General features: G+C 42.1%; 1 protein-coding gene across 1 annotated transcript in view; it reads left to right on the top strand.

Moving 5' to 3' along the window:
* The window catches only part of INTS4 (integrator complex subunit 4), a 123,059-nt gene that overhangs the window by 65,207 nt on the left and 44,264 nt on the right, over positions 1 to 13,588 (top strand). Inside the window, exons 10-12 of the mRNA XM_031016212.3 lie at positions 173 to 347; positions 9,667 to 9,872; positions 13,329 to 13,471. Of these exons, the coding sequence (XP_030872072.2) occupies positions 173 to 347; positions 9,667 to 9,872; positions 13,329 to 13,471 (524 nt within the window). The remainder of the gene's footprint in view (positions 1 to 172; positions 348 to 9,666; positions 9,873 to 13,328; positions 13,472 to 13,588) is intronic.

Below are 13,588 nucleotides of genomic sequence, written 5' to 3'. Positions count from 1 at the left end.
TTTGGTTTCATTTTAAGTTGAATTTGCATTTCTCTTGTATGAACTACTGATAATTTTTACAAACGTAACTCTCAAAGAGCAGTTTTATTTTCTGCCTTCCCATGTTCTCAGGGTTCATCTTAGTGTTCTTCATGAATCTCCTACAATTGGTAATTGTTGTTGTCCTCTGCAGAGGAAACGTACTGCACATGAGCGTGCCAAGGAACTTTACAGTTCGGGGGAGTTTTCCAGTGGCAGAAAGTGGGGAGATGATGCTCCCAAGGAAGAAGTAGATACCGGGGCTGTGAACTTGATTGAGTCAGGAGCTTGTGGAGCTTTTGTTCATGGGTTGGAAGATGAGATGTATGGTAAGTATGACTGTATAATAGCAATAGCACTCTTTAAGTGACTGCTGTGTGTCAGGCATTGTACTGGGTGATACACATGTATCGTTTCATTTAGTCCTCACAGTAACTCTGGGAAGTACTTACTATGCTTTTTATTTTACACACAGAAGAGACTGAGGCCCCAGTAGTATGAGACAATGGTAAAGAGCAAGAGATTTGGGTTCAGTCAATCTGTATTTAAATTCCAGCATTTTTATAAAACAGGGATAATAATAACTATCTTTCTGAGTTGTGAGAATTAAATGAGGTTCTGTATACATAAAGAACTTGGCATAATACATGTGCCTATTTATAATAAGCACTTAATAATTGGTAATTAAAATTGATATTAATAAAAATAATAACTTGATATTACTTACCCAGCTAGTAAGAGACAGAGCAAGATTTAAACCTAGGTATGTCTGACTGCCAAACCTTTATATGACTGATGAATATTTTATTTCACCTTCATTTTTGAAAGATATTTTTGGGCCAGGCGTGGTGGCTTACACCTGTAATCCCAGCACTTTGGGAGGCTGAGGCTGGAGGATCACTTGAGGCCCGGAGTTCAAGACCAGCCTGGTTAACATGGTGAAACCCTGGATCTACTAAAAATACAAAAAACAGCTGGTATGGTGGCATGCACCTGTAATCTCAGCTGCTAGAGAGGCTCAGACACAAGAATCACTTGAACTCAGGAGGCAGAGGTTGCAGTGAGCTGAGATGGTGCCACTGCACTCCAGCCTGAGCAAGCAACAGAGCAAAACTCTGTCTCAAAAAATAAATAAATAAATAAATATAGAAAGATATTTTTGTGGGAATACAATTCTAGATTAATAAGTTTTTTTTTCCAAGAGACTTTTTTGTTTTTTGAGACAGGGTCTCACTCTGTCACCCAGGCTAGAGTGTAGTGGTGTGATCACAGCTCACTGAAGCCTTGACTTCCTGGACCCAAGCAATCCTCCCACCTCAGCCTCTCGAGTAGCTGGGACCAGAAGCTCGTGTCACCATGCCCGGCTAATTTTTTAATTTTTTGTAGAGACAGGGCCTCCCTATATTGTCCAAGCCAGTCTTGAACTCCTGGGCTCAAGTGATCCTTTTGCCTTGGCCTCCTAAAGTGTTGATAGATTGCGGGCGTGAGCCACTGTGCATGGCCTCTACCAGTCTTTTAATGGTATTGCTCCATAGTTTTCTGTTGAGAAATCTGCTGTCGTTTTTATCTTCCTCTGTATATAATGTGTCTTTTTATCTCAAGCTGCTTTTAAGATTTCTCTTTATCACTGGTTTTAAGCAATTTGGTTATGATATGCCTGGGTATAGTATAGTTCATGTCATGTTTCTTTTGTTTGGAGTTTGTTGAGCTTCTTGAATCAAATAGTTTTCATCACAGTTGGAAATTTTTTTTTTGCTATTATTTCTTTCTCTCTCTTTTTTTTTCAGGGGGTGTGGCAGGGACAGAGTTTTGCCCAGGCTGAAGTGCAGTGGTGTGACCTTGGCTCACTGCAACCTCTGCATCCTGAGTTCAGACAATTCTCATGCTTCAGCTTCCCGAGTAGCTGAGACTGCAGGTGCCCACCACCACTCTCGGCTAATTTCTGTATTTTTAGTAGAGACGGGGTTTTGCCATGTTGCCGAGGCTGGTCTCAAACTCCTGAGCTCAACTTATCTGCCCGCTTCAGCCTCCCAAAGTGCTGGGATTACAGGTGTGAGCCACCATACCCAGCCACTATTATTTTTTTAAATTTCTCTGACTCTACAGGCCCTTTGGCGACTTTCATTACACATGCATTAGGATACTGACATTGTTTTACAGCTCACTGATGCTCTATTCTTCCTTCCTTCCTTCCTTTCTTTCTCCAGTTTTTATTTTCTCTTTGTGTTTGATTTTGGATAGTATCTATTGCTTTGTCTTTGAGTGTTGCAAGATATAATCTGATGTTAATCCCACCTAGTATATTTTTCATCTCAGACATGTAGTTTCTGTCTCTAGAAGTTTGATTAGAATTTGGGTTTTTTCCATCCTGGACCACATAAGGAGACCCTATCTCTACAAAAAATTTAAAATTAGCCAGACATGGTTGTGCATGCCTTTAGTCCCAGCTACTTGGGAGGCTGAGACAGGAGGATTGCTTGAGCCCAGGAGTTAGAGGTTGCAGGGAGCCATGATCACACAAGTGCACTCCAGTCTGGGTGACAGAGCGAGACCCTGTCTCAAAAAAAAGAAGAAAGAATTTGCGTCTTTTTAGTATCTACCATGTCTTTCTTAACATACTTAATCTTTCCTCTAGCTTTGTCAACAGATAATATGTTTATAATTGTCTTACTATCCTTGTTTACTAGGACTATTATTTCTGTGATTCGTAAGTTGGTTTTGATTGATTTTTTTCCTCCAGTATTATATATTCCATCCTGTATATATTCCATCCTGTGTCTTTTCATGTCTGATAATTTTTAATTGGATGCCAGACATTATAGATTTCACTTTATTGGATACTGAACATTATTTTATTCCTATAAATATTTTTGAGCTTTGTTCTGGGATCCATTTTTTCAGGTCTTATACTTTGTTAGGCAGCATTAGAGTAGCATTTAGCCTACAGCTTACTTTTCTCCACTAGTGAAGCAAAAAACTCTTCTTTTGCACTACTTGAAGCGCAAAACCTCTTCTTTTCTTTTTTCTCTCTTTCTTTTCTTTTCTTTTTTTTTTTTTTTTGAGACAGGATCTTGCTCTGTTGCTCAGGCTGGAGTGCCAAGGTACAGTCACGGCTCGCTGCAGCCTTGACCTCCTGGGCTCAAATGATCTTCCCACCTCAGCCTCCTGAGTAACTAGGACCACAGGTGGACACCACCACACCTGGCTAATTTTTGTATTTTTTGTAGAGATGGGGTTTTGCCATGTTGCCCAGGCCAGGCTTGAAGTCCTGGCCTCAAGCAATCTGGCCACCTCGGCCTCCCAGAGTTTTAGGATGACAGACGTAAGCCACCACACCTGGCTGCAAAATTCATCTAAGTTAACTGTGGTTTTATAGGCCCTGTGTGACCTCTGGAGATTGTTTCCTCTCATTGTTTTGAGTGGTTCTTTTCCAGGCCTCAGATGGTCTCTGTCTCACAGATCAGAATTCAGCTGAAGACTTGAGGCGACCATCTGCAGATCTCCCAAGCTCTCTGTCTCTCTGTGTAGTTCTCTCCTTTCCAGTGATTTGCTCTATGAACTCTAGCCACATTGGACTTCCCAAACTCCTAGCTCAATCTTCTCAACTCAGGGAGAGAAGACCTAGTGCCTGGAGTCTCTCTAAACAGAATTGCTGTAATCATTGAGATCACCTCATTTATTTCCCATCTCTCAGGGATTGCAGTCCTTTATTGCCAGATGCCCAGTGTCTGGAATGCTGTTGTTTCATATATTTTGTCTCTGTCTCATCCTTGGAGGATAAAGCTGGTCCTCATTACTCCATCTTGTAATAGACGTCCTATAAAGCCCCTGTGATTTCCAATATGCTATCTGTCTCACGTACATCTCAGAATTTCAGTGCTTTGAGATGATTGACTCCAGCCTCTTCATTGTCAGCAAGGGTAACAGACCTGGTGAGGTAATGTTGATTGTCCACATTTTACAGTAAATTTGTGCCAGAGACCTGTGCCAGGTCTTAAAAGTGCCTATAAAATCATACCTCAGGATAGAACTACATCTTAGAAGGGCAAGAATATTATTTTTGAAAGAAAGTTTTTCATCAGTAGATGTTAAGAATTGGGTTATCCTATCATTTGTTCTAAAATGTTCCATATGTATAGAGAGTAAATCTACCTCTGCTTTTTGATTCTCTATGAACTTAAAATATGAATTACAGTTTAAATAATATTGGATAATAAGGAAGTCCAGTTATTAAAACCTATTTTACTCTAAAATGAGTAACTGAAACCTATTTTGTTTCTATTAGCATTTTTGCTTTGTTTCATTTCTACAACTAAATTTCATCACTTTTATTTATTTATTTTTTTTTTTGAGTTTTAATGCTCTTTATTATTGAATTCAATGGCAATGTAACAAGTCATGGAAATTTTGAAAAGAAGAAAACATCCGTAATCCCACCTCTCCAACACAACAACATTCTCATGTTTGTCTCTTCCTTCTGGGATTTGTCTCCCTGCAGTCACCCTTTTAGAAATGTGCAGATCTAGGCATTTGCATCATTCTTTTTTTTTTTTTTTTAGTATTTATTGATCATTCTTGGGTGTTTCTCGGAGAGGGGGATTTGGCAGGGTCATAGGACAATAGTGGAGGGAAGGTCAGCAGATAAGCAAGTGAACAAGGGTCTCTGGTTTTCCTAGGCCGAGGACCCTGCGGCCTTCCACAGTGTTTGTGTCCCTGGGTACTTGAGATTAGGGAGTGGTGATGACTCTTAAAGAGCATGCTGCCTTCAAGCATCTGTTTAACAAAGTGCATCTTGCACTACCCTTAATCCATTTAACCCTGAGTGGACACAGCACATGTTTCAGAGAGCACGGGGTTGGGGGTAAGGTCATAGATTAACAGCATCCCAAGGCAGAAGAATTTTTCTTAGTACAGAACAAAATGGAGTCTCCTACGTCCACTTCCCTCTACACAGACACAGCAACAATCCGACCCCTCCATCCCCTCCCCACATTTCCCCCTTCTCCACTCCACAAAACCGCCATCGTCATCATGGCCCACTCTCAATGAGCTGCCGGGCACACCTCCCAGACGGGGTGGCTGCCGGGCAGAGGGGCTCCTCACTTCCCAGATGGGGCGGCTGGGCAGAGGCGCCCCCCACCTCCCGGACGGGGCGGCCAGCCGGGCGGGGGCTGCCCCCACCTCCCGTACTGGGCGGCTGCTGGGCGGAGACACTCCTCACTTCCCAGATGGGGCGGCTGCCGGGCGGAGGGGCTCTTCACTTCTCATAGGGGGCGGCCGGGCAGAGATGCTCCTCACGTCCCACACGGGGTTGCAGCCGGGCAGAGGCGCTCCTCACATCCCAGACGGGGTGGCGGGGCAGAGGCGCTCCCCACATCTCAGACGATGGGCGGCCGGGCAGAGACGCTCCTCACTTCCTAGATGGGATGGCGGCCGGGAAGAGGCGCTCCTCACTTCCCAGACTGGGCGGCCGGGCAGAGGGGCTCCTCACATCCCAGATGATGGGCAGCCAGGCAGAGACGCTCCTCACTTCCCAGACTGGGTGGCGGCCGGGCAGAGGCTGCAATCTCGGCACTTTGGGAGGCCAAGGCAGGCGGCTGGGAAGTGGAGGTTGTAGCGAGCCGAGATCATGCCACTGCACTCCAGCCTGGGCAACATTGAGCACTGAATGAGCGAGACTCCATCTGCAATCCCAGCACCTCAGCAGGCTGAGGCTGGCAGGTCACTCGCGGTTAGGAGCTGGAGACCAGCCCGGCCAACACAGCGAAACCCCGTCTCCACCAAAAAAATACGAAAACCAGTCAGGCGTGGTGGCGCGCGCCTGTAATCCCAGGCACTCGGCAGGCTGAGGCAGGAGAATCAGGCAGGGAGGTTGCAGTGAGCCGAGATGGTGGCAGTACAGTCCAGCTTCGGGCTCGGCATCAGAGGGAGACCGTGGAGGGAGAGGGAGAGGGAGAGGGAGACTGTGGGGAGAGGGGGACGGAGAGGGACAGGGAGAGGGCCACTTTTAACATTTATATGATTTAGTTATACAGTTTTCAGTTTGCCATTAAGATTTTTTAAGTACTTTTTTTTATACTTTTAAGTTCTGGGGTACATGTGCAGAACGTGCAGGTTTGTTACATAGGTATACACGTGCCATGGTGGTTTGCTGCACCCCTCAACCCATCATCTACGTTAGGTATTTCTCCTAATGCTATCCCTCCCCCAGTCCCCCACCCCCGATAGGCCCCAGTGTGTGATGCCTCCCCACCTTCAGTGTCTATGTGTTCTCATTGTTCACCTCCCACTTATGAGTGAGAACATGTGGTGTTTGGTTTTCTGTTCTTGTGCTAGTTTGCTGAGAATGATGGTTTCCAGCTTCAGCCATGTCCCTGCAAAGAACATGAACTCATCCTTTTTTATGGCTGCGTGGTATTCCATGGTGTATATGTGCCACATTTTCTTTATCCAGTCTATCATTGATGGGCCTTTGGGTTGGTTCCAAGTCTTTACTATTGTATATAGTGCTGCAATAAACATATGTGTGCATGTGTTTTTATAGTAGAATGATTTATAATGCTTTGGGTATATGCCCAGTAATGGGATTCTTGGGTCAAATGGTATTTCTGGTTCTAGATCCTTGAGATGTTTTGATACAGGCATGAAATATGAAATAATCACATCATATAGAATAGGTATCCATCTCCTCAAGGATTTATCTTCGTGTTACAAATGTTGTTAAGATGTAATCAAATTAACTTAAGTTTAAAAAGTGAGTATACCATAACCAGGTATCAGGTATGACAGCTTTCTAATTTTATCACATTTATACAATTCTGGGAAAATTTGGGTTTTAGGGATGCATTGCTGGGAATGAAATGGAGCCTTATTTCACTGGCTGTTCACTCTAGTGTAGTGCCTCACATACTTCTAGTCTTCTAATTTATCCATCTTCTCCCTCCTTTTTGGGACTTTGTGCATGTAGCTTTTCTTCTAGAAAGGACTTTTTCTTTCTTTTGGCTTAGCAGCTCTTTTAGTTATTGTTTTTAGGGATCACATATTACAGAAAGCCACCTCTGATCCCATTGATTGAGCTATATTTCTTCATATGCATTTTCTTACATTCCCTGTGCTTTTCCATGGCAACAGTCATCACTCTGTAATGCAATTAACTGTTCTTGTTTGTAAGCCTGGGGGGTAGTCTTGCTTTTGTTCATCTTTGTATCTTTAGTACTAAGTACAAACCTAATAGGTAGCTAAGTCTAGATCCGATTATACATGTGCAGATGCTGAGGATCAGTCTTTTTTAAAATATAGTATAGTAGATTCCTTTTCTCTGCTCTGTACCCATAGGGAATCTGTGACGTATTATTTATTTATTTTTGATTAACTTTTTTTATAGAGATGGGGTCTCACTATGTTGCCCAGGCTGGTGTTGAACTCCTGGGCTCAAGTGATCCTCCTGCCTTGGCCTCTCAAAGTGCTGGGATTACAGGCGTGACATGCCTGGCCGACATATCTTCAACATTCCAAAAAGTTCAGTGGAAAATGTCAATTTTCTTGCTTATAGTCTGGCCGTTCAGGCAAAGTAAAATACCACATTTCTTTGCTTCTGCTTGGAATTGTATCAGCTGAGGTCACAATGATTATCTCTTTCTGATCAGAAGTTCCTTCCTGATTGCCTTGGTGGACTTGCAAAGGTTACATATGAGTCAGTGTGGTGTAATGGATAAAATTCTAGGAGGAAGAGCCAGCACTTAACATGTTTGGGTTTATCTCTAGCTTGCCTTATAATTAGCAATTTCATGTTTAAATTATATTATTGTGAAGTGAAGAAAATTGTTCTCTTCTGATAAAGAGGAGGAATTCATAACTACCAAGAAAAACCTGAATCATCTGTCTTTAATGTAGTAACTCTACTTTTAACATGTCTATAAAACCTTTCTTTATACAAAGAGGAAATTGTGTTTGTGAGTTTTAACCACAACTTTAGGTACTTTTTGTTTTATTTTGTTTTGGAATAGTCCATTTTGTTACAGAAGCATATGGGAATCACTAGAAAAAAACAACCATGTATAGAAGTCTTGTGAGCATTTTCTGTGTCTTACTCATTTCTCATCTTTGTATCCTAGCCCTTAGTACTGCACCTAGCATATAATACGTGTTCAGGACCCACTTATTAGTGAATGAAGAAAGGGCTTCCTCGGATCAGTGGCTTTATTGTTTACATGTTCTGAGCATGCCAAGGGGTGGAAAACATGCCTCTGTTTTCAGGGTGCTTACAGAACCCAAACCTATACCCTAGGTGATATTTATTGAGCCCTTAAAATATGCCAGGCAGGGTCCCTATGTGGTTTACCTGTATTATCTCATTTAGTCCTAACAACTCTGTCAGGAAATGAGTATTATCTCTATTTACCAGGTGAGAAATTTGAGGTGCCAGGAAGTTGAGTTACTTATTCAAGATCACCCTCCAACTTAGTGGAGGGATCATTCACTACAGTTTGCTCTGAGACCTCTATCATTCCAAGTATGTATCCTTAACTACTATATGATTTTAGCCTACAATCAACAGACCTGAGTATTGGTCCTATTCCTGCCCTCATTCACTTTGAGGCAAGTGAATCCACATTGCTGAATCTTACCTCTAAAATTCAAACAATGATATTTAGTCTACTTTAATCTTAATGATAACATTATTTACTAACTGACTTTTTAAAAAGTACTGTGGTCAGAATACTGAGATAAGTAAGACAATTTAATTTTCAAGAAGTTAATGTAGACAGACATGTGACTTCATCACATATATGTGGTGTCAGATTTAAGCCATAGTCCTTGTGATACTAAAGTCCATGTTCTTAGATCGACGTTAAGGTGGGTGGTCTGTGAAGCTGTGGGCCTAGAGATCTCCCAGGGAGAGTTTATAGAATGAGAGGAGTAGAGAATAGAAGACAGCCTGAAGGAGAAGGAATGCATCTTGGACTTTTCCCATGGCTCTTAATTTGATATGAGTTACTATATATATATATAAAATATGGGGCTTCAGTGTGTTGCTCAGGCCGGCCTTGAACTCCTGAGCGCAAATGATCCTCCCACCTCAGCTTCCTGAGTAGCTGGGACTTTGGTGTATGGCACTGCACCTGGCTGATGTGCAGTTTTTGGTTTTTTGTTTTTGGAGTTTTTTTTTTTTTTGAGACAGGGGCCCACTCTGTCACCAGGATGGAGTGTAGTGGCACGATCATGGCTCACTGCAGCCTCAAACTCCTGGGCACAAGTGATCTTCCTGCCTCAGCCTCCCAAGTAGATGGGATATAGGCGTGTGCCACCACACTTGGCTAATTTGGTTTTTGTGTGTTTTGTTTTGAGATAGGGTCTCATTCTGTCACCAGGCTGGAGTGCAGTGGCATGACCTTGGCTAACTGTAATTTCTGCCTCCCAGGTTCAAGTGATCCTCCCATCTCAGCCTCCCAAGTAGCTGAGACAACAGGCGCACGCTACCACACCCAGCTAATTTTTTAATATTTTTGGTAGAAACAGAGTTTTACCACGTTGCATAGGCGGGCTCAAGTGATCTGCCTACCTTGGCCTCCCAAAGTGTTGTTGGGATTACAGGCGTGAGCCACTGTGCCCAGCCTGATGTGCAATTTCATTTGTTCTTTTTTCTAGAGGTTCGTATTGCTGCTGTGGAGGCCCTCTGCATGTTGGCCCAGTCTTCACCCTCTTTTGCTGAGAAGTGCCTTGATTTCCTAGTTGACATGTTCAACGATGAAATTGAGGAAGTACGTCTGCAGTCCATACATACCATGAGAAAAATCTCTAACAACATCACCCTCCGAGAAGATCAGCTTGACACTGTCCTGGCTGTGCTAGAGGTGAGTGTTTCTAATTTGTTACTCATTTCTTCATCCCTCACCCCCCCTGTTAAAATCAGGTATTGTGCTAGGCATTGGTGACAGAACAGTATATCAGGGAGCACAGTTCTGTTTTGTCACCATACCCCCTAAGATGGAAGAAATTGACTGTGAAACAGGAAATTTGAATAAGCTTGGTCTTTCTGTGATCAAGAAAGGATAGGATGCCTAGGGAATACATAGTGTCTAACCTGAATTGGCTGAGGTGAGGTTGGGAAGAAGGAGGAAGTGCTGTAGTGGACACTTGAAGGAGGAGTAGGACTTAACTAGGGTTTTTTTTGCCTTCTTCTTTTGAGACAGGGTCTCACTCTGTCACTCAGGCTGAAGTGCATCTTTTTTAAAGGAGAAGTGACACTGGTGGTAGGATGAAAGGGTACCAGACAGAGGGAGCAATGTCTAAAGATGCAGAGATAAGACAGAATATGATATATTCAAGGAACTAAAAAGAGTTTATTATAATGATAGCGTAGAGTTGAAGAGATGGAAGAGTGGAGGACGTGGCTATAGATAAGGTAGGGGCTAAATAATGAAGAGCTCTTTTCAACCTTTAATTTGATTTTATTCTTGTAGTGAATCATAGGCTGTTATAGCAGCAAGTGCTCTTAGGGATTGATTCATTCTACCCTGGGAATTTTATAGAGAAAAAAATAAGTTGTCTGAGTTAGTGGCTGAACCAGAATGTAAACACAGAGTTGCTTCCCAGGCCGTACAGCTCTAGGTGGTTCTTGTATTATTTTTCTAAAATGTCTGGATTTTAATTGCAACTACTCAAGTTCTTCAGAGTATTCATAAATGGGGTTTGTCCTCTGGTTTCCTTTTTGGGGAAGATGGGGTTCAGATGTGAAAGGGATAGTAATTAGGTGCTTAGTTTTTAGAACACTTGTAACAGATTTCTACTGCGTACTTTAAAGAATAGCTGGTGCTTTGGTTTTGAAGGTCCCTACCATTCTCTCAGCTGCTTAGCACTTCTACTAAGATTTTTCCTGAATTATAAATCTTTATAATTTTTTCATGTATTTTTTCCTAAAAATAAGTTTACATTCTATGTGCGGTTCTTCATGGGTGGCCTCATACATAGCCTAGCCACTCCTTTCCTTTTTAGCTTTCTTTTCCACCATTCCTCACCTTGAACTTTATGCTGAAGTCACTTTCCTACACATATTGCTTTTCCTCACAATTTTACCTTTGATGTAATTTTCCCCCACAGTTTGCAAAACTGCCACTTTAACCCAGGAGACGTCCACTTATTCCCACAGCCTATATTAGGTAACATATCCAGGAAGCCTTCCCTAACTGTTACTCCCAGCACTGGGTGGGCTAAACGCCACCACTCTATTCCCATAGCACCCTGTGTATACTGCTGTAGCATTTTTCAGTAATTCTCTATTTCATAAGACTGTGAGCTCCTCAAGGTGTCTTGACTTTTCTCTTTTGTTTTCCTTTCCTTTCCTTTTCTTTTTCTTTTCCTTTTTCCTTTCCTTTCCTTTTTTTTTTTTTTTTTTTTTGAGGCTGAGTCTCGCTCTGTTCCCCAGGGTGGAATGCGGTGGTGCGATCTTGGCTTACTGCAACCTTCACCTCCTGAGTTCAAGCAATTCTCCTGCCTCAGTCTCCCGAGTAGCTGGGATTACAGGCACGCACCACAATACTAATTTTTGTATATTTTTTTTTTTAGTAGAGATGGTGTTTCACCGTATTGGCCAGGCTGGTCTCAAACTCCTGACCTCAAGTGATCCACCCACCTTGGCCTCCCAAAGTGCTGGGATTATGGTGTGAGCCACCGTGCCCGGCTGACTCTTCATTTTTTTATTACCAATGTCTTGCAGCAGTGTCTGGCACAATTAGGTGCTCGGTAAGTGTTTGCTGAGTAGCTGAGCTATGTTCCAAGCTATGTTTTGATGTACAGAATTGTTCACAGGTATGCTTATTTGTGAGTACTTATGTATATAACTCACAAAGAATCCTTGCCTTTTAATTCTTTTCAGGAGTTCAGACCACTATAAACTTACAGTAGACTATTCTTCCACCCTGCTGTGCACTTCTCCCTTATATTTTCTGTGTCACTGGGCTTCATTGCTTTGAGCCTTACCTTGCTGACCCTTCCAGCTGGAATTTGCCTTTTTTTTTTCCTGCTATGTCAAGATCCTACCCTGCCTAGAAAAATTCACTTCTTTATTCAACAAGCACTGTCTATGTATTAGAAATATAGGGATATCAAAACAGACAGGATGCCTGCTGTCATAAAACTTATATTCTAAAGAGAGGTGGAGTAAACAAAATGATTTCAGATGGTGATAAATGTTTTGCAGAAGATAAACAGTATGATGGAGGAATGGGGAATTTCTCTGTAATTTGAGTGGTTAGTAAAGACTTTTTGAGGAGATGATGTTCAAGGTGAGTCTTGAATGATAAACAGAAGTTAGCTATGTGAAGACTGGGAGAATAACTTCAGGTAGAGGCAACAGCTAGTGAGAAGGCTCTAAAACACAAGTGAGCTTTGTTGTGTTTGCAGAATAGAGAGAAAGCCAGTAGGAGTGAACCACAGTGAGAAAGTAGAAATGTGGCATGAGATGAAGTCTGAGAGGGGATTAGGGACAGGTGGAGAGCCTTGTAGGTCATTTTAAGATGTCTGGATTTTATTCTAACATTATGGAAAACTGTTGCAGAATTTTATGGATAGGAGTGACATTTCGATTTGCCTCTCTTTTAATATTTCTCATTCTTGAAATCTTGAAATTCACTTCAGATAGATTGACTTTTTCCCTCACTCCTCCATTTAACACATACAGGTATACCTCTCTTTATTGGGCTTTGCAGATATTGTGTTTTTTTAATAAATTGAGAGATTGCGGCAACCATGCATTGAGCAAGTCTGTCGGTGCTGTTTTTCCAATAGCATGTGCTCACTCTATGTCTGTGTCACATTTTGGTAATTCTTGCAATATTTCAAACTTTTTCATTATTACGTCTGTTACAGTGATCTGTGATCAGTGATCTTTGATGTTACTGTTGTAATTGTTTTGGGATGCCACAAACTGTGCCTGTATAAGATGGCAAACTTAATAAGTATGTGTGTTCTGAGTGTTCTGCTAACTGGCCATTCCCAGCCTCTCTCTTAGCCTTTGTTCTTAGCCTGTCCTTTTTCCTAGTTGCAAAAAGGCTCTTGTACCTTCAGCATCATGATTGAGTTCCAGATAGGATGGAAAAGGAAGGTTAAAGAACAAAGGGGATAAAGCTACTGCCTCTGGTCCTTTATCAATAAAATGAAAGGTATTTCAGGAATTTCAGCTAAAAAACTTCCACATACTTTGTTACATGGCCACCCTAGATGGGAAGGTGGCTGGGGAGAAGGGGATAGTAGATAGAGGCTGAGTCTGCTAACCAACAGTAACTACTATTATTATTACTTTTTTTTGAAAGGATTCATCCAGAGATATTCGAGAGGCTCTTCATGAACTCTTATGCTGTACTAATGTTTCAACCAAAGAAGGGATTCATCTTGCATTGGTGGAGCTGCTGAAGAATTTAACCAAGTACCCTACTGATAGGGACTCCATATGGAAGTAATGACTTTTTTGCCCATTTACTCACTGAGTCCCATAATGTGGTAAATGTACAATGCTGACATTTGTTCCGTCCTTATAGATTGAGGATAGTATGGCCCTGAATTTTGCCTTTAC

This window comes from Gorilla gorilla, chromosome 9, assembly GCF_029281585.2.
Source record: "Gorilla gorilla gorilla isolate KB3781 chromosome 9, NHGRI_mGorGor1-v2.1_pri, whole genome shotgun sequence".
Classification (NCBI taxonomy): Eukaryota; Metazoa; Chordata; class Mammalia; order Primates; family Hominidae; genus Gorilla; species Gorilla gorilla.
Note: the sequence above shows the minus strand (reverse complement) of the source record. Positions and strands in the feature narration are given on the sequence as shown.